The sequence below is a fragment of the Daphnia carinata genome, chromosome 9 (assembly GCF_022539665.2).
Source record: "Daphnia carinata strain CSIRO-1 chromosome 9, CSIRO_AGI_Dcar_HiC_V3, whole genome shotgun sequence".
Taxonomy (NCBI): Eukaryota; Metazoa; Arthropoda; class Branchiopoda; order Diplostraca; family Daphniidae; genus Daphnia; species Daphnia carinata.
In genome coordinates this window covers 5,776,504-5,794,337 of record NC_081339.1, presented here as the reverse complement: position 1 = coordinate 5,794,337, position 17,834 = coordinate 5,776,504, and the positions used below count along the sequence as shown (strand labels likewise).

The 17,834-nt window shown below is 39.0% G+C and overlaps 9 protein-coding genes and 2 long non-coding RNA genes across 12 annotated transcripts; 5 read left to right on the top strand and 6 right to left on the bottom strand.

Annotated features, from left to right (window-relative positions):
* The first annotated feature begins 162 nt into the window (after positions 1 to 162).
* Positions 163 to 861, top strand: LOC130688792 (uncharacterized). The gene is made up of 3 exons (XR_009000544.2): positions 163 to 371; positions 444 to 474; positions 535 to 861. It is a non-coding gene; the product is annotated as an uncharacterized LOC130688792 (long non-coding RNA).
* A 658-nt stretch (positions 862 to 1,519) lies between these two features.
* LOC130688788 (protein CutA homolog) lies at positions 1,520 to 2,493 on the bottom strand. 2 transcript variants are annotated; one of them, XM_057511799.2, is made up of 6 exons: positions 2,166 to 2,493; positions 2,018 to 2,077; positions 1,912 to 1,957; positions 1,797 to 1,846; positions 1,690 to 1,732; positions 1,520 to 1,629 (listed from the first exon to the last, which is right to left on the bottom strand). In XM_057511799.2, the coding sequence occupies exons 1-6, from the start codon at positions 2,171 to 2,173 to the stop codon at positions 1,555 to 1,557; spliced, it is 282 nt and encodes a 93-aa protein (XP_057367782.1). In that variant the 5' UTR covers positions 2,174 to 2,493; the 3' UTR covers positions 1,520 to 1,554. The 2 variants fall into 2 exon arrangements, with proteins under 2 accessions (XP_057367782.1, XP_057367781.1); XM_057511798.2 differs by having other exon boundaries at positions 2,146 to 2,456.
* Positions 2,494 to 2,787: 294 nt separating this feature from the next.
* On the top strand, positions 2,788 to 3,454 carry LOC130688786 (male-enhanced antigen 1-like). The gene is made up of 2 exons (XM_057511797.2): positions 2,788 to 2,929; positions 3,004 to 3,454. The coding sequence occupies exons 1-2, from the start codon at positions 2,835 to 2,837 to the stop codon at positions 3,398 to 3,400; spliced, it is 492 nt and encodes a 163-aa protein (XP_057367780.1). The 5' UTR covers positions 2,788 to 2,834; the 3' UTR covers positions 3,401 to 3,454.
* On the bottom strand, positions 2,918 to 4,085 carry LOC130688789 (uncharacterized). The gene is made up of 3 exons (XM_057511800.2): positions 3,870 to 4,085; positions 3,628 to 3,811; positions 2,918 to 3,558 (listed from the first exon to the last, which is right to left on the bottom strand). Exons 1-3 carry the CDS (start codon positions 3,961 to 3,963, stop codon positions 3,462 to 3,464), a joined length of 375 nt encoding a protein of 124 aa, XP_057367783.1. The 5' UTR covers positions 3,964 to 4,085; the 3' UTR covers positions 2,918 to 3,461.
* A 433-nt stretch (positions 4,086 to 4,518) lies between these two features.
* Positions 4,519 to 4,907, top strand: LOC130688791 (uncharacterized). The gene is made up of 2 exons (XR_009000543.1): positions 4,519 to 4,659; positions 4,717 to 4,907. It is a non-coding gene; the product is annotated as an uncharacterized LOC130688791 (long non-coding RNA).
* LOC130688785 (small ribosomal subunit protein mS25-like) lies at positions 4,855 to 5,591 on the bottom strand. Its single transcript, XM_057511795.2, has 3 exons — positions 5,286 to 5,591; positions 5,130 to 5,217; positions 4,855 to 5,076 (listed from the first exon to the last, which is right to left on the bottom strand). Exons 1-3 carry the CDS (start codon positions 5,527 to 5,529, stop codon positions 4,908 to 4,910), a joined length of 501 nt encoding a protein of 166 aa, XP_057367778.1. The 5' UTR covers positions 5,530 to 5,591; the 3' UTR covers positions 4,855 to 4,907.
* Positions 5,592 to 5,682: 91 nt separating this feature from the next.
* On the top strand, positions 5,683 to 6,777 carry LOC130688784 (mediator of RNA polymerase II transcription subunit 8-like). Its single transcript, XM_057511794.2, has 5 exons — positions 5,683 to 5,903; positions 5,993 to 6,089; positions 6,150 to 6,277; positions 6,341 to 6,563; positions 6,638 to 6,777. Exons 1-5 carry the CDS (start codon positions 5,739 to 5,741, stop codon positions 6,736 to 6,738), a joined length of 714 nt encoding a protein of 237 aa, XP_057367777.1. The 5' UTR covers positions 5,683 to 5,738; the 3' UTR covers positions 6,739 to 6,777.
* LOC130688774 (early endosome antigen 1-like) lies at positions 6,745 to 11,211 on the bottom strand. Its single transcript, XM_057511781.2, has 18 exons — positions 11,063 to 11,211; positions 10,632 to 10,987; positions 10,447 to 10,574; positions 10,168 to 10,378; positions 9,915 to 10,107; positions 9,711 to 9,842; positions 9,546 to 9,623; positions 9,373 to 9,474; positions 9,193 to 9,308; positions 9,002 to 9,128; positions 8,634 to 8,927; positions 8,429 to 8,557; positions 8,018 to 8,359; positions 7,769 to 7,954; positions 7,520 to 7,703; positions 7,276 to 7,451; positions 7,116 to 7,206; positions 6,745 to 7,049 (listed from the first exon to the last, which is right to left on the bottom strand). The coding sequence occupies exons 1-18, from the start codon at positions 11,099 to 11,101 to the stop codon at positions 6,907 to 6,909; spliced, it is 3,027 nt and encodes a 1,008-aa protein (XP_057367764.1). The 5' UTR covers positions 11,102 to 11,211; the 3' UTR covers positions 6,745 to 6,906.
* A 284-nt stretch (positions 11,212 to 11,495) lies between these two features.
* Positions 11,496 to 13,042, bottom strand: LOC130688781 (alpha-(1,3)-fucosyltransferase C-like). The gene is made up of 2 exons (XM_057511791.2): positions 12,874 to 13,042; positions 11,496 to 12,738 (listed from the first exon to the last, which is right to left on the bottom strand). Exons 1-2 carry the CDS (start codon positions 12,994 to 12,996, stop codon positions 11,566 to 11,568), a joined length of 1,296 nt encoding a protein of 431 aa, XP_057367774.1. The 5' UTR covers positions 12,997 to 13,042; the 3' UTR covers positions 11,496 to 11,565.
* Positions 13,043 to 13,601: 559 nt separating this feature from the next.
* On the bottom strand, positions 13,602 to 15,516 carry LOC130688421 (lactosylceramide 4-alpha-galactosyltransferase-like). The gene is made up of 3 exons (XM_057511401.2): positions 15,400 to 15,516; positions 14,891 to 15,081; positions 13,602 to 14,824 (listed from the first exon to the last, which is right to left on the bottom strand). The coding sequence occupies exons 2-3, from the start codon at positions 14,976 to 14,978 to the stop codon at positions 13,848 to 13,850; spliced, it is 1,065 nt and encodes a 354-aa protein (XP_057367384.1). The 5' UTR covers positions 14,979 to 15,081; positions 15,400 to 15,516; the 3' UTR covers positions 13,602 to 13,847.
* On the top strand, positions 15,318 to 16,813 carry LOC130688782 (N-acetylneuraminate 9-O-acetyltransferase-like). Its single transcript, XM_057511792.2, has 5 exons — positions 15,318 to 15,532; positions 15,607 to 15,904; positions 15,982 to 16,192; positions 16,253 to 16,481; positions 16,550 to 16,813. The coding sequence occupies exons 1-5, from the start codon at positions 15,384 to 15,386 to the stop codon at positions 16,809 to 16,811; spliced, it is 1,149 nt and encodes a 382-aa protein (XP_057367775.1). The 5' UTR covers positions 15,318 to 15,383; the 3' UTR covers positions 16,812 to 16,813.
* Positions 16,814 to 17,834: the final 1,021 nt, after the last annotated feature.

The following is a 17,834-nucleotide window of genomic DNA, read 5'->3' as shown; positions in this document are numbered from 1 at the left end:
CCGACCGAGAAAAGTCGGGCTTATTTAGTCGGACTTATTTTGTAGGGCTTAAATTTTTTTTGGGCCAGTGTACTACATAGAGAATTAACTATAAATGTGGCCGATAGATGGCGATAGCAGTAAAATAGAAAAAAGGGCGATTTTTTGGGGGGGTAAAACGAATTGCCATAGGTAATTAAATAGTTAGTCTGCTCTATTAGTGTCAAAACAAGTTTTAAAACAGAAATTTTCAGTTAGAATGAAAATAAAATGTTTCAAGACTGTTACTTTCTTCCGAGGAATCAGTTTGTTTTCTGTTTCGTATCCGATTCTATATGCTTTTTGTCAATATCAAGCTAACAGCATGTTCGCAACCAAGCAGCCATAGGACTGTGAGAATTTCTGTTCTATGTTGATTCTTTAAACAATAATTTTTATGTCGATTGTTGTTTTTTTATCTTAAGACAGTATCACATTCATTGTGAATTGGAAGAGGTATTATTGCTCGTAAAAATATCCTAAATCTTTTCCTTCAAACAAATATTCTTCTCATAGATACACCCTATGTAGCCTAGCAACAAATTAAGGAATTGCTTTGGTTGATTGCAGTGGAAGAAAATTCAATACAAGAATCCTATAAAAAGAAAAAAAAAATACTTTAAAATTTTTAAGCATAGCAAACACAGCAGACCATATTGAAATATGATAGAAGGTACATTAAATTTTAACTCTGTATACTCAAAAAAGAAAACTGATTTGACTATGGAAACAAATCTCTACCACCTCATCTGACGTTCAAACCCCAGACAATTGACACCATATGCCAGTGTTCTACCACAGAACTAATGAATATAGATGAAGACTACTCAGATTAATAAATGGCTCCATGAAAAATATTTTATTCATCAAAATTCATTTTGTACACTAGATTACTTGAAAGGTTATCATTAAAATTTTATAACTAGTTCTGTAGTAGAGCATTGGTCCCTGCTAACGAATATCTTTGTTTTTAAATTGCCCTTTTTTAGAGCATCGGGCGCTAAACGCAAAACAAAGCATGTCAGCTGATAACTCGAAGAGAATCAAAAGAATCATACCCAAAAAATACTTCTGAAAGTAAGACGATATGCCACAGATCGTAACCAGTCTTCTTTTGAAGTTTTTAAGGGAAAATAAGTTGTAACGTTTAACAGTGTAGCAAAAGCTTCGCGCATAGCTCGACTATTTTATAGCTTTAAACGAGCTGTACACTAACATAATTCAGCTAGAATCAGAGATCACCTAAAGGTTGTAAATATGTAAAAAAAAAAACTTGGCAACCTCAATTTTTCAACAACGAAGACTTCAAGGCGCTCTTTTAGCTGAAGGATCAATTGAAGTGACAGCATTCTTTTTGCTCAGATAAGCTAGGTTTGTAAAGACAAAAAGAAGAACGATTATTCCACGGATTGATCTGCGCTGCAATGCGCACATATCATCTCTTACTTAAAAAAAAAGAAAACTGCTGAACCTTAGCTAAGTTTTCTAACTCTTGTTACAACACAGTTCCTTGGTTTGTATTCAATTTGGGATAAACTATAGTTCATCAACCACTTTTTCAGGTACAGACTCTAGTATCCAGTCTAAATAAGGTTGATTGCCCTGTAGGATCTAAAGAGTAAACAAAAAAGCATTAGTTAAGGATAGAAATGACTAGTAGAAATAACTTACCTGAGTGGAAATGACTTCACATACTTCATATGGATGATGCTTCCTAAAATATTTTAATGTTATAAACTAATAACATGGGTTGTACTAGATTTTCTGTAAAAAATTACTTGACATATTCAGTGAGCACAGGTAAGACTGAGGTTCTTGTTTTCACCATCTAGAGAAGAAATGATAACAAAATTATGTTTACTTTTAAAAATAAGCAAAAAAATTTTTTATTACCATTAAAACTTCAGAATCTTCATTGATTTTTCCATCCCAATTATACCTAGTTTGAACGAAGAAGTTAACAATTAAAGCTTGAACTTCAATAACATTTTATTCCTACACAGATGTGATTTTTGGAATTATGTTGACACATGCTGCCAGTTTCGCTGTAACAAGGCCACTGTAAAATAAAAAAAATATGGAAATTAAGGTTTTTTAACTCGTAAAAAAGGAGTTAACGGCTCTCACCGAGCAATGTTCTTGGCCACCTCTTCATCGGGTGCTGTAATAAATGCCATAGAATGCATTCTAAAATGAGGACCAGAGCTTACAAGACGTTTTGACAGATTCCTAGATAAAACTTCAAAGACAATAAGTGTCATAACCACTATTCCTAGAAGCCCCGAAACACAATCTACAACACGTGGAATTTTTTACAATTTAAATCCTTATCAAACTAAAAAGTTCTGTGATATTCTAGTTACACTAAGAATTTAAAATACGATACTTCGTCTGCTAACGCCCGCGATTAGTATCGGCGATATTGCAAGCCGATTGTTCCATCGATACTTCGTCTGGTCGGACACAGTTGCGTGATTCATTAAGTCTAAAACTTGGATTGTTGCTATAAAATTTAGAACGGAAACAGAGGTAAAGAAAAACCAGAAAATTACAGCTAGAAAAATTTTAAAATGCCACTTTTACGATTTGTCCAACGAATAAAAAGTTTAAATGTACTTAACTATTGGCGTAAGTGATTAAGTTATAGCAAAATGTTTAGGGAGGATGCTCTTGGCTCCACTCCTTGCGTGGAACCAGTTCAATATAACACGGACCGCGTCCGCGTTTTACCAAGTGCACGGTTTACTACGTTCTGTCAATTTTCGTGCGATTTTCTAACTTCAAGAGGTTTTCGTAGTTAGACATATCGTAAGAAAATGACCGGAAATTCTCCCGAGCCCGATTTGGGTCGTGCGCCTGAGAACGAAAATAACCCAGACCACGATGGGTTCACTGCTGATTTAACCGATAGGTCTTTTTGTATTCTTTTAATGTTTATGTTAAATTTTTTTTCATAAAGGTAACTGTTTCTTTCTACATTTTTAGAGACCTGGTTGATGTAGAAGATAATGAAGAGCCACAAGAAATCAGACCAAATGGTTATGAACTTCTACCAACTTCAAATTGTGACGATGAAGATGACGATGTGGAATTCGGGTACAGCACTTATGATGGTCAGGAATTCCAGATTAGAACAAGCCATGATTACCATAACCTAGTGACTATAGAGACTTCAACTCCAGCTGTAAGCTGTAGTGATAAACCTAGCATTCCACTTGACACTGTGCAAATTGAAACTATCAAGTCAATAATGTCAAAAGTAATACTTCCAAATTCAGCTATTCCAGTTTGGGCCCACTCAATAACTGATGAACAACTTAAGCAGGTGGTTGATGAGAAAGTTGGGAAGGAGGCAGATGACACTTGGGCAGTATTTGATTGAAATTTTGCAAATTCAAATTTGGAGAGTGATCTTGAATAAACTATAAAACAAAAGGTTCTTTTTATTTCCTTGATTCCAATTCTGATGGAGGTAATAGGCCAGGAGTGACACAGAAGTAAACCATTGTAGAATCAGCATCAATTAGTGCCAAAGTAAGCCTTTAATTGAATGAACAAAAATTCAAGTGGCAATAGAAAGAGAGGCAAAGGAGCTCTGCAGAACATTACCTTTTCAAATTGTGATGTTGTAAGAGATGATTTTGAAAGACAGCAATTCTGTTTAATGATATAGCTTCATCTGCAGCTAATGGAAAAAAGACTTCTTGTTCGCTATCCTCTGGCAAATGTCCTGTCAGATAGACTAAATCCAATTCATCAACCTGATGCATCTTCAAATCATCAAAAGCCCTTACTAAATAATGCCGTTTTTTAAGTTATTACTAAACTATTCGATAAAACGTGAATCTCACCAAATCTCAGATCTTTATAAAGTTGTAATGTCAAGGCTTTTTGTTTCATTGATCGGAAAACTGCATTTTCTAACGTTTCCATTTCAAAAGGCATACAACGAGAATAATGCGAGCAACAAGGTGAGCACTTGGTTAAGTAAAAATGTAATGTTGTCGACAATTATCTATTTATATCTAATTTTCCACATGGAACGGTGCGAACCGAGTAGTTTCACTTCTGATTTACAATTTGATACTAGCATTAGCAAAACAAAAGAAGGATGACCCTCGCATGATTATTGAAAAGTGGTTTTAAATAAATTATTATACATTGGAAAATATTTTTGATTGAAATACTTTACCATTATTACCGTATATTAGAAATTTGCAATTCATCTGAAAAGGATATCTATTTACCATGCATTAAAAACCTCAAACCGCACTTGTTTTGAACGAAGCCCTGTTACGTACACGCTACACCACTGCAGTTTCTAATTTTTTTTACACAACTTGAGCACATTTTCAGCTGCACACTAATACGAAAATTCTAACATTTCTTTATTACTTGAAGTCAGCGTTAATAAATAGATATTTAAAGTTTTGATTTCTAGAGTTCACTCAACTTAAACCTAGCCTTCTCTAGCTCCGCCTCCCATGGCTCATGTGAGCCGAAGCGATAAAGCATAGAAAAATCGTCTGCACACTCGGTCACGTAAGGAAATTAAGGAAAAGTTATCATTATGGAAAGATCAAATAAGAAACCTGGAAAAATGCAGTTCATTAAAAGTTTTTACAACGATCCCTTCAGATGGTAATGCACTAAAACAATTACTACACAAAACCGAAGCTAATTGATAACTCTTTCCAGGTCGTTGGTGAAGAGTGTGGCTTTGTTCGCCTTGGGAGTCAAGCTAGCACGTGAGTCGATCGGCGTGGACCTTATGGCCCCTCAAATTCAATAAAAATATTAGTGTTCAAACAGTAACAAATAAAATAAGCCAACAAAAATCTGAAAATTGTTTTTTAATTGACTAATCTGTGTTTGATACACATGTTGATCTACAATTCATCTGGCTTTTGAAACTTGTATTTGCCTCTCCAACTCTTGGGCAATGGGACTAAAGATGGACAAGGTATCTGGCCAGGGACTTCACAGATGCAATGCTTCTGACATTTTGACCCAAAATTAGCAGGATTGTCAAGCTTATCTTCGGCTTTCAAAGTTTCCCTAAACATTTGCTCATAAGTAACCATAAAAAATTGGAGAAAAACAGAACATACTCTGATTTACAGATTATCCTCCTCACTCTTTCATAAATTTCATCTTTAGACTTGAAGTCAACATCCATAAGTACCTCTTCCCCGTTTTCTAAAGAATAGAAGCTTTGTATTGCTTATCAACTTAAGAAATGAGAAAATCATATGCATTTACTTTACCTAAATAACATCGTATGAAGGGGCTTGGTGTCAGGTTCTTGAATGTGGTTATCTGAATATTAGGATTTTTAAACTGCAGCTGAGGTAGATGCCAGAAAACGAATTGACGTGCGCCTTCGTGGTTATCACCTTTTGTATTGTAGTTAATTGAGAAAATTTTTACTCTCTCCTTCAAAACTAGTTTGTTTCTGTCTAAATATTCTATGGTTCTCCGGATCGGGGCCGGACCTTTCATAAACGGCATTTTACAGTGTAAAGTATGTTACAAAATGGAATTATATACCAGCACAAATACTTGGAAACTGGAGTTCACTAGCAGACACTTCTAGGGTTGTTTTATTTTGTTACACCAGGTGGCTTTGGTTTAGCAGACGCTTCGATTGGTTTGAAAGCTTCCAAGTTTCTATGTTTAGGCAATAAAAAAGAAAAAAAGGTTTTTGGAAAACTTAGAAAATGCAGCGAGAAGAAAAACAGTTGGATGCTGCCTTGGAAGCACTACTACAACGGATAAATGATTTGAAAACTTCAATTCGAACTCTTTTATTTAGATTGGAAAATGAATATGCTTCCCTTAGTTGGCCTTCATTTTTGGACAGTTATGCCGTCATATCAGGCCAGGTCATTTTCTTTACTTAAATTAAATATGGGGGCTGGTTCACTACTCAAATGCAAAATTAATGTACATACTTTTGGTTTTCTTGAAATAGATGAACACGTTGCTGAAGGTTATGAAAAACGATAAGACTCCGCTTTTGAGGAACCTGATAGTTTTACCTCTTGTCTTAAGCCCTGATCCTGATGAAGGTAGAAATCTGGTTGTCTTTTATAATAACTGAGATGACTAATAACAGAATTTTCTTTCAGAACTCAAGCAAGCAACCGAAGGACGTGTTGTGGCTTTTTCACATGACATAACACCAGATATGTTACGAACAAAACCTGATCCTGATGTGGAGCAGCGACAAAATCAGTTTGAGCAACGAGCCTCACAGGTAAAAATGTTGTTTCTGCAGATGTGATGATGCTAAATTTTTCTGTATTTTGTGATGTTGAAGGTTCCACCAGAAACAGCCCAGAAACAAATTAATGCATTGAACAAGGTAGTTAATCATGTGTTGGAGCAAATCACACATTCCAGAGAGGACTGGGAGAATGAAGCTACCGTGAGAGCTGCGGCCGCTCAAACCTGTGTGATGGCTGATACGCACACTCTAATTGCAGCAGTGGGTTTGGGAAAGAACCTCAAAACCCTCCCCATAGCAGCTCCTGCTCAACCTGGTATACATACACAATATATATACAGCTTCTTCCTGCTTATCTCTCATTTTTATTTTATTTAATGCTTTTCAAAGGTCCTGGACGCGCGCAGGCCGGTCCGGCTCCAGGGAAAACTACAAGCACTATAAAGACGACTATCAAAGCCGCCAGCCAAGTGCACCCCTACAACAGATAAACAGACTAAATCAAATAAACATTTATTTTCATGTTGAAATCAGGATACGAAAACATGCTTCCTTAATAATTTTTCAAATGGAGCAATTAATGTTAGGATTAAATGACGGCATTCATAATTACTGTCATTTTAAAATAAATCAGACGGTAATAGAATAGGGGACAAATATTAACGTGCGGAGTTTATGGTCAACTCCTTGAAGCAGGAATCGCAAACTCTGACGAGTTTCCGGCTGTTACCAACGGCAGTAGATTTGCTAGAGCACTCGTTGCAGAAAATTTGGCCGCAGTTACGACAGTGATGTTTCCTGACTGGTTCGAACATACAAAATATTAGTACCATAAGAAATCTATAGTATATATTGTAGATGGTAGTACCAGTAAGGTTAAAGCCTTTTTGGCAGCTTAGACATTCATTCACTTCGGAATCATCGGCCCACTTGCGGCCCTGCAGTTTGGCATTTTCCATCTGAAGACGTGTAAAAAAAACCTTTACATTTAACGGAAATGTTATTCTAATTGTACATCGCATTCTGACCTGAAGGCTTTGGTTTTCACGACCGAGTTCGTGCAGAGCAGCTTGTGAATCTTCCAAGCGACGGCGCAATTCGGCTGCGTTGAATTTCAGTCTGTCAACTTCGTTTTCCCATTGGGTGCAGTTGTTCTGTAACTCCGTATTTCCCTCCTCCAATAAAGCTACCCGCGTTTCAAGCTCTGTTTTGGAAATCGCACGAGCAATAAATTACATTTGATAATATACCCTGGTCGATCAACATTCGTACCAATTTTCAGCGTATGGTATTTCTCTGCCGAAGCTTGTAATTCTTCGCAACGCTGGTAGCGAGTTGCCGATAAATCTTCCGCTGCTTTCAAATTGCCCGTGAGGCTCTTAATTTCTTCTTCGAGCTTCACACGTTTTTCTTGCCAGGCGCTAATTTCCTTTGCTCGACCATCTTTGGCTGTATTCTGTCGGAAGATATGTGGACAAGCAATCACTTCATGAACCATTTGAACATATCAATTGTGTTTACCAATTGCTCGATTAGCTGGGTCTTGTCTTTCAGCAGACCTTCTGACTCACTTTTGAGCCGCTGCAGGTGAATGCGGTGCTCAGTTTTTTGCTCGTCTAATTGCTGCTGGAGGTGCTTACTCAGTGTTGCAAATGATTCTTTTTCGCCTAGCAAGAGTTGCTCGTGTTCATTCCATTCGGCCTTATCCTTTTGAAACAGTCATTAGACAAAGGAATTTAGGATAAGGCTTAAATTTCCTCGTGAACTTACTTTGATACGTCGTAGCTTTTCTTGCTCTACTTCTTCGGCAAGCGGCTCCAGCTCAGTCACTCGACCTTCCAATCTGCTGATGATACTTGTTTTGTCACTCAACTGGCAAAGCAGTTGATCCAATTGCTTAACATTCTCTTGATTAGTTGATTTCAGTTGGCACATCTCGGCTTCTAGAGTCTTAATGGTCTCTCCCAACTGTTGTGCATGGTTTTTAGCTTGTTCCAGTTTACTCGCCAGATCATTAATCTGGTCATCTTTTCCGGAAATCTTTTGTCTAGCACCTTCCAGGTCACAGTGCAATTTCTTTAGCTCATCATTCTTCTCCGACAGTTGTTTTACCTTAAGCGGAAGGGATATTTTATAGATATGAAAAGCTTGTTACATGAATAATGTTTCGAAAATATTTACTTGTAGGAGGTTATGCTCCTCAAGCTCTCTTATTTTCGATTCCTGCTGACGAAATTTAGCTTGCCATTCTTGGATTTCCTCATTTGCTTTGTCGAGTGACATCCGATTTTTTTCAGTTAACTGGGTTACCTTTAGGAAGAGTAAGGTAATATAAAAACCCAGGTTGAAAGATAGTAAGAACCTATGGCATCTTTGCAATGCTTACTTCAACTTGATTGTGTTCCTCAATCTTACGTATTTGCGATTCGAGCTCATGGCACTTGGCTTGCCAATCTTGGGCATCTTTATTGACCTTTCCAAGAGATATCTGAAGATTTGTTTGCTTCTCTCGAGTTCCTTCGAGCTGACTTGATAAGTTGGACAACTGCTCTTGCAATTTAATCTTCTCTTCTTTTAGCTGACTTTCAGCAAAGATCCATTCATCAGCTTTGGCTTTCTGGTGGCATTCCATAGCAGATACAGTTTTATTGGTAGCTGCGAGTTCCTCTTGTAATCGTGCCTGAAGAACAAAAAAGAAAAAGACATTTTTAATACGTTGCATAAAACAGAATTTTTTTAATGAATTAATTTTACATTGTCTTGCTGGATTTGTTGGATGGCTGCATCGAATCCCTCACCCTCTTCAATTTTTACCAAAAGTTCCGCTCTTTCTTGCTCTAAGCGCGCAATTTTTTCCTCTAGTACAACAGCTTTGCCAGCCCTAAGATGTAAGAATAAATTAGTTAGTGAGAGAAGCAAGCATTTTACTGCAAACGTTTACTCACATTTGTTGCTGGGACTTAATATATTCTTCTACTTCACGATCCTTCCGGGTGAGACTGTTGGTAAGGTCATCATTGGATTGCTGCAGGCTACGGCATCTGGATTCCAGTTGATCAACCTGTGAACGAAGTTTTCTTAGAAAAAGAATGATCATAAAGCAAATGAACAATCCAATGTCTTACTTGTTGTTGATGTTTCGAAAGATCCAATTTAAAGCGCATAAGCTCGTCTTCTTTAGCTGAGACTTGTCCTTCTGCTTGGTGACGAGCTTGGTTTAACATGTCCTGGATATGAGTAAACATTACAGAATTCAGTGCCTTCAAATTATTCGGTAGAAATTGTGCTGTAGTAATACCTGAAGCAACGTAACTTCTTGTCGGAGCTGCCCAACACACATGTCTGTTTCCTCCCTCATATTTTGCATTGATAACAACTGAAACATGAATTCCAAACGAACCAATTATAGGATCAAATTTAAAACAAATAACAAAAGGAGAGGGCGTGTGGCTGCTTTACTTACTTGTTCACTTTTTTCCAAAAAAATCCGCCTGACTTCGTCAGTTTCTTCCTTCTGACGTGTTAATTCATTTTCTAAACGAAGATTGTCTGCCTCTAGCTGCTGCAAGCGTGCGAGTGTATCTTCATCTGGTGCCTTGAATGTGCCCCAAAGTTGGACTAATAGTACAGCGAGGACACAACCAAAACACAATTATTGATTTCCTACCGAAGGTCGAGTTTCTTCTATGCTTTGGCTTGAATTGTGCTGATTTTTTAGGGCTTCGTGATCAGCCTGAAGGACGTCAAGCTTTTTTTGCAAATCTCCCAGTTCTCTTTGTTTGGTTGTAGCCAAGTCATCCATTAGGTGTTGGACAGTTGCGAGCTCCTTCTTCAAAACTTCGGCATCATCTGAGCATGAGCTAAGTGAACGAGGATCGTTGCGAGAGTGATGAATTAAAAGGAAGTTTCTACATTTTTACTTGTGCGCCAGTTGTGTTTCGAGATCCTTAATATTTTCTCTTAAAGCGGCCACAAGGCCCAAATTTTCATCCAAAGACGCCTGCAACTGTGCCACAGTCTGTGAATTTCGTGCAGTTTTTTCTTCTAATTTTTCTCGTCCTTGTTTAAGATTCACCGTCGTTTCTAATGCCTCAGCCAACTGCTTCCTTAGAAGAAGCACTTCTGAGGTTACTATGGAAAACATAATTAATAGATAAGGTAGTCAATTTAGCAGTATTTTTTGTGCTTGTCCTATTTACACAGTGATTTTGTTTCTGACAGGCCCTGAAGCTGCTGCTGGTACATTTGGTGTTCATCACCTGATCCTTGTGCTTGAATCAATGCCTTGAGTTGTGTGACTTCTTTATGCAATTCTTCGGAATTCCATCTGAAATTTGAATGTGTTCAAAACCACATGTCAATCATGAATATCGAGCAGATTTACCTTTCCTCATTTAGGGATGCAGTAAGGGTATTGATCTCTTGTATTAAAGTTTCTTGATCTCCTGTGGCTTTCGCAGAAGAGGCAGAGTGATGAACTGAATAATGAAGCTCTAGTTCAGTGGCATTGTCAAGTCTTGCTTTACAGACTGGGCAAAGATAATTGGCTCCTGGTTCCAAATGTTCCTTTTCATAATGAGACTGAAGATTGTCTGCAGATGGAAAAGCTGCCATGCAGGTGGGGCAAAGGAAACCCTCAGCTTCAACAGGAACGGCTCCGTCATCAGAATACGCAGTGCTTGCCTGTGAGAATGTTCGACTCTTATTTGAGGACGTTTCGCTGCTATCTCCATCTTTTGCCTAATGAGGAGAGAAAGAAAGGCGCAGTTAGTAGGGCCGAAATATCAAAAACGGGTCGTTGCTTGAAGAAAATACCTGGGATATCCGGCTGACCAGATTGCGAATATTGAACATAGCGTTAATCGTTGACGGACCAAATCACTTAATTTCAAGTTCACGCCTCTATATTTACATCAGCTGATTTCTGACAGCAGGCATGGTAACTAAATGTGTAGGCCGCAGTGTCTCTGTTTATTCGCCGGTAGTTGCGCAGCTGCTGCCACCTAGCGAATAGAAAATACCATATGTAAAAACAATCGGAAGACATGGAAAATAGTTCACAAGACGTTGGGAAAATGACCAATCCTTAACAAATACGCTCAAGAGAAATTCGATCGTGTAGAGTAAAGATATCAAAACATAAATTTTAAATCTTTGGAATGTGGAAATGAATGTTCAATTGCATACAAATTAAACATTTAAACGGTATACATATGTAAACAATATACGTGAAATGGTTCCATGCACATTGAAGTGATCGGTGGCTGTGTATTTCTGCTCGGTTTATGATGGTTTCACAATACACTGTTTCATTGATTTCAATTTTTGGATAGTTTTCCTTTTTGCAATTCAACGCCCAGCGAATTATTGAGGAAATCGTGTCCTGAAATACAAGACGTATCGTTTTGGAACCACCAATCCGCCACATCTATGTAAACTTGCGGTCGTTGATGACGATCGTTGAGCATCTCGCAAAGCTGGCACCAGCCGTTCATCGGTTGTCTCACCACTTCGTAATCCTTTTTCCAGTCAAAATATTTCAAGTAGAGGTCGTCATTTTCGTTCAGCAACTTCAAATAATCAGCCAGCGCTTTGGGTGACTTGAAATCGCTCGCCTCAATGTACGACGAAGGTGGTGCATAATGAGAATAATTAGCTCCTCCGTAGACGATGGGTATTATGTTGGACGCCAAGGCCCTGTAGAATTTCTCAGTGACGTAGTCTATGCAAATGGCGTTCTCAGCAGCCACGTAAAACCTGTAGCTGTCCAGCAGTTGGTCGCATTTCCCACTTCCCGATGGCAGGCAACTGAGCGTTCCACAACCGCCATATACGTCCACCTTGACATATTGGCCAAGACGGGCAAAATATTCTTCTCTGAGGCCGTCTGTTTTGCAGTTGGAAACAAACCAGGCAACCATATTCTTCTTTTTGTTTAGTAACGGCCTACTAGACGACTTGTTCCATGGGTGCTGCAATAGATCGGCTGCCTCCGGATGCAAGGGTGGCATGGCCAGCGGAGGGTTAGGGGCACCGCTTCGCCTTCTAATTGCTCCGTACGGATGGGCATCGTAAATGTCAGAATCACGGCGATACGTCATGGTCCAGTTAAAGAAGTTTTTCGTCCAAATGAAAATGGGCAGGTCTTTGTCTTGTACACAAGTCTCGTAATTGTAGAAGATGTAACGTTGATTCGGGTATCGGATGTCGGGCAGATCGATTTCGTCGAAATCGTTGGCGTGGAAGAGGATGGCGTCACTGGCGTTCATGAAATTGCGATCGTCCGTCGTTAGGCAATTGGTGAACCGACATCCAGCGTCAAAGAAAGGCTTTTGTCCCAATCCGACTTCGTAATTTCTTGATTCGAAATAGAGATTCCAGAATAAGATTCGCTTCAGAGATCTTTGGCTAATGCCCCGTTGGGTTGTTGATGATATTTTGGATATAGTTTTGCCATTGTCGATTCCTGTTGAAATCTTCTCCAACGGCTTCTGTTTTTGTTTTTACAGAAATGAGACATTAGATGTTTCACATAAGATTTGTTATTCTCTCCCAATACCACAATGTTTGAACAACCTCAAATTTAAAAGAAGAAAATGTATTTAAAAATCTTGAAGAATTTTTACCTGAAAGTGGATGAAGAGGAAGCAGCCGATTGCCAAAAATCCTACGATTAACAATGGACCACTGGCTGTTCTTCTTTTGTAAAAAAGATTACAAATTCTCACGAAGAACTGCATCGACAACATAACGGGGACGTTTCTTGTAGCAGACGAATGACCTGTCCTCTGAAGTGTTTTCAATTGTTCTGCTAATACAAAAACCTGTGTCAAAGAGCAAAATTAGTTCGAAGCTCATATTCGTAATACCTAAATGAAGCAGACGAATATTCTTGGCATACCTGCGGTCTTCCCGCGAAAATTCAAGTTTTTGTCAGAACCGCTTGAATCAACGCACATTCACCAATTCACATGACGTTTAGTTGTTGCCTTTCTCAACAACAAATGCCGAGGAAACCAAAATGAATAACATTTCCGTCAACCGAGCACTTGAAAGTAGGTAAACGTCCATACTTCGTGAGTGACAGGTCGTCAAAAATTCCCATTACATCAGTCCACCGCGCCCGCAGTCATGCCGGTGTGAACGCACCAAATGCAATCAAAAAAGTTATTACGAACCTGTCAGTTTTTCTTTCTGAAGCCTAAAGCATTAGGGAAGTAGGGTCACTTAAAATAAGGAGTAGTTTGTAGGGAAGAAACTGGGAACAAGGGAAACTTTGAGAAACCCCATTTTGTCAACGACTTTAAACTTTTTCTTTCATTTGCATGAATTTCTTTTCCATCGTACTTTGATGGTAAAGATCGTCTCCATACAGCTGCTTATAATTGACATGGCTCAAAGGCAAAACGAATTCGAACATATACATGGCACACATTTCGATAAAAAAATGAAGTTCAAACTCAGTAAATGATTATGGATGATGGAAACAAAATTCCGTTAGCTTAGCCATGACGGCCTCTGTTGTGCTTGTTAACCAGAAAAGGACACTACATTGATGAGGACATTGCCAGTTGTTCTAGATCAAATCATAAACCAAAACTCAAAATTGGCTGCTCGTTTCTGTTGCCAATTTAAAGCTTGTGGGGCAATATTTGACAGCTAGTTGGGCATACAATGAGCCGGGAGGAACGTGACGGCCATGGCCAGATCCGTAAATGTGTGACAGGAAGCTACTCCGATGTAACATGTCCCAATCGGCTGGATCCAATTCCGGTTGATAAAAGGCGTTCAGTCGTTCACCGGGTATGGCGTAAAAAGAACGTGACTGTTGGATGAATATTGAAGAACGATGCCAACAGACCATCCAATGATCGATTAACAAATTGTCATCACGATCGCAGAAATAGCGAAGGGCCTCTGTGAGAGTTTCAGGACCGAGGCTCATGTATCTGTCCGGTTCAAAGGCTAATACCATATACTTCATTAGGAAATGAAGAAATGGATGACCGGAAGGAAAAGCCATGACACCATTTTCAACCCAGTTGGGTATGGAATAATCCACCGTGCCAACAGTGTTGTTTAAACTGTCCAGTGAGCGTAAGACGATGCAATCCAAGTCGAGATAGAGGCCGCCTTTTTTCCATAGCAATGCGACTCGAACTGCATCACTCAGATGAAACGGCCTCCAGGTCGATTTATTGAACGCTCCCGTCGTGTACAGTTGCCACAGTGGCGTGTCTTGCAAATATGGTAGTAAATTTTCTTGCCTCACACGAACATTGACCATTTTCTCGAGTAGAACGCGCGTGATGGGACAATCGGATACCTCTTGTCCATCTTCGTAAGTGTCCGGCCAAATCGGAATTACAGGAGTGTTTTGCACGTACAAGGTGATTTTTGCGTGTGGATTCGCTCTGGCAGCCGATTCGATGCCACATGCTTGACGGGCTGTTAGACAAGAATGGCCCGAGCTTTCGATAAAGAAAATCTCCATGGGTTCTTTTCGTTTGCTAAGTGGCCGTTCGACCGGATCGACCGTCTCAGATGATGGCAGTAATTCTGCTAGATTCTTTTTGCCTGTGAAAAACAAATTGTATGAAAATGAGAATGCGTTAAATGTCTTTTTTAAAACGTACTATTTACCTTTGGAAAGGAATACCAAAATCACAGCGCATGTTGTCAGGAATGCGAGGGCAAAAATACAACGTCGGTAGTCGACTAGACGAAACATCTTCTTCAGCAGCTTTGAAAGTAGCACCTGGTGGGCTCACATGTTGGTTTACATCTGACGTCACCCTTACTTTAAAACATTCAAACTAATATTCTCGCGCCACCTATTGATACGCAACGACCATAGTGGTTGAATTCCAGTTGATTACGATCTAGCAGCTGTTCTTTTCGTTTAAAAGTCTGTTAACGTCTACTTGCTGTAACTCCCTCGAAGGGCATCCCGATAAAAAGGGTACACTCATGTTACGATGCGCGTTTGGAGGGTTGGAACCACAAGGAGGCATTACCATTATGTTTTCCGTAGTGAATACGTGAACAAGTTAACTGTGAACGTTGCTCAGCTTATGGTGCACGTGTGACGTATAAGGTAAAGGAAAAGATCGAAGTTATTGGACACTATGACAAAATGAGATGTTACTTACGAAAATTATGTCGTCGCCCGTTGCTTTTGGTGGTGTACACCCTTTTCTTTTATGGCTTCCTACGTTGTTTACTATCATCGTTGAGTTTCTCCTACAGTCTAGGAAGCGAAATAGTTGCTGACTTTACGATCCCGTAAGACAACCATTGCTTTTAAGTACCTGCCGAATTGTATGGATTCGCTAATACTATTAATTCGCTAATTGCAGGAAATTAGGTAGAAATTTACCAATTTGCGTCCATAATTTGCTAAATCAAAGTGACTATCATTACGTCACATGGGCAAGGACGTCGTTCAACAGCAACCATCTCTTGTCTAAAACAAAAGACGAATATTCTTGTCGATTAATGTCTTACACGATCAAACAGTCGGTGACGTGTTTCGACGTCCAGGTTGAAGGCACTGCCGGACGAAATGAAAATCCTTTCGTTGAAAGATTTCCAAAGATACATTTCGTTTTCATTGGAGATTCCAGGATACGACAACAATTTTTCTATTTTTTAAAGGTAACATTAAAAACAAACTGATTTTATTTAAAATTTGTGTATACCTCTTTTTCTTGACAGAGTTTTATTTGTTTCAGCTTATCCCGGATTACGACAGAATAACCAATCCTGTGGAAATTCCTCAGAACGCCCTCCCGTTCCATCACGGAGATGTTGATGTCGACAGTAGAGTCCTCGGAGTGCGAATCTCGTTTAAATGGCGACCCATCATAAACGATACACTGATTGAAATGATAGACCATTGGGCGATCGCAAACCCCACTGAACGACCCAATTGGGTTTTATTAGGTATACCGGTGCTGCAAAAAGTGAAATGATTTTGTTTTTTAAAAAAAAGTGAATGTTAAGGTATGGAAATTTACCACATGCTGCAACAATATGGAGCTGACCATCAGCTTTACCAAGAGAAGCTCGCACAATTTGGACCCATCCTCAACAAGTTGGCCAGTGTCAGCCAAGTGATATGGCTTAATCAGTACCCGGTGATCGAGCTCTATGCAAAAACAGGTGCGAAGAACACAGATATCCACGGGCGAAAGGTTGATCAGTACAACAAAGCGACGCGCCGTATACTCAAGTAAGTTTGGCTGCATGCATCGGATGCTAGAGAACCTTAGATAAAAATAAAACTATACGATTAAACAGGAATTTTAAAAACATACGGATATGGGATTCGAGTAATGCCTTGACAGAAGAATATGTTCGTAGCTGTCTAATAAACCGTGAACGTGAAAACCCCGATCCATTTTTCGTCAAAAATGGCAAGGATCAATTCATCAACTGCAAGCCGTATGTAAATTGCCTGGATTTTGTGCATACAGGTTATGTAGCTCTTTCTAGTGCTACACAGCTTTTATACAACGATGTTTGTAATAATCTGTTGTACCAACAGGGAAACATAAAATAAACTTTGAGCTGATTAGTTTAAAATCCTCGAAACTGGCCAAGAGAAAAAGACATTTTCAATCAAGACTAAAGAGTTGACCAGGATTCTTTGCTCCTCTGCCTTCAAATGAAACCCTTTTCCTGTACAGATGGATTGATGACTTAATGAAGTAAAATTAAGAAATTTTTACTGAACCAATATGACTGAAACGAGAACTTACCATTCGGGCTACGATATGGGCTAAAATCTCGGCCATCCTTTGCGTCTAATTTATACTGGACAAAATAAACCATCTTCATTCACGTTTTTCGGCGACTTTGGTGAACGTTGCTGAAACAAGACGTTTTGAAATTTTAAACCAACACGTTCCGAAGCTTTTTCATCAAAACTTTTTCATGAACTGAAATAGAAAACGAGGCCAAGGTCTTACCGTGTTTTAAGAAGTTGCCTTTGATCCTTGTACTGCCCTATGGGTCAACGTACGACTCATGCGTTCAGGGTCGACTGATGGAAATTTACCTTACCTAACCTAAGCTTTAGCGACTTACCATGAAACGACGTGGAAATTGCAGAATTTTACACTCGTAACTAACGAATTTTTAAGATTCGATTCAATCAAAGTTGTGCAAATTGCTAAAATTCTATAAGTAGTTGACATGTGGCTCTTTGCAAATGGCCGAACACCTAGCGCTGACCACGTGATCTAAGCTTTGATCAAGTAGCCGGGGGCATAAATGGACAGCTTTATGAACTTATTTTGGGAAAATGCCAACTCATTTTTTACGCACAAAAATATTTTCTCATATGCTGACAGAAAAACTGCTCATGAAACGTAGTTAAAAGTATAAAAATCCTGCGTAATTAAATTATAATCGAATAATGAATTTTAAGTAAATATATAGTTCTATTTGGCAAACATTTTCTACGATGTCCATCATTAGTGAGCAAGACCGCCAAGATGGAAGTCCCTTACTCTATCTTATGGCATTCTAGCAATAGGTTGAATATATGGTGTCGGTTAAGTTAACCCAAAATACCTAACGT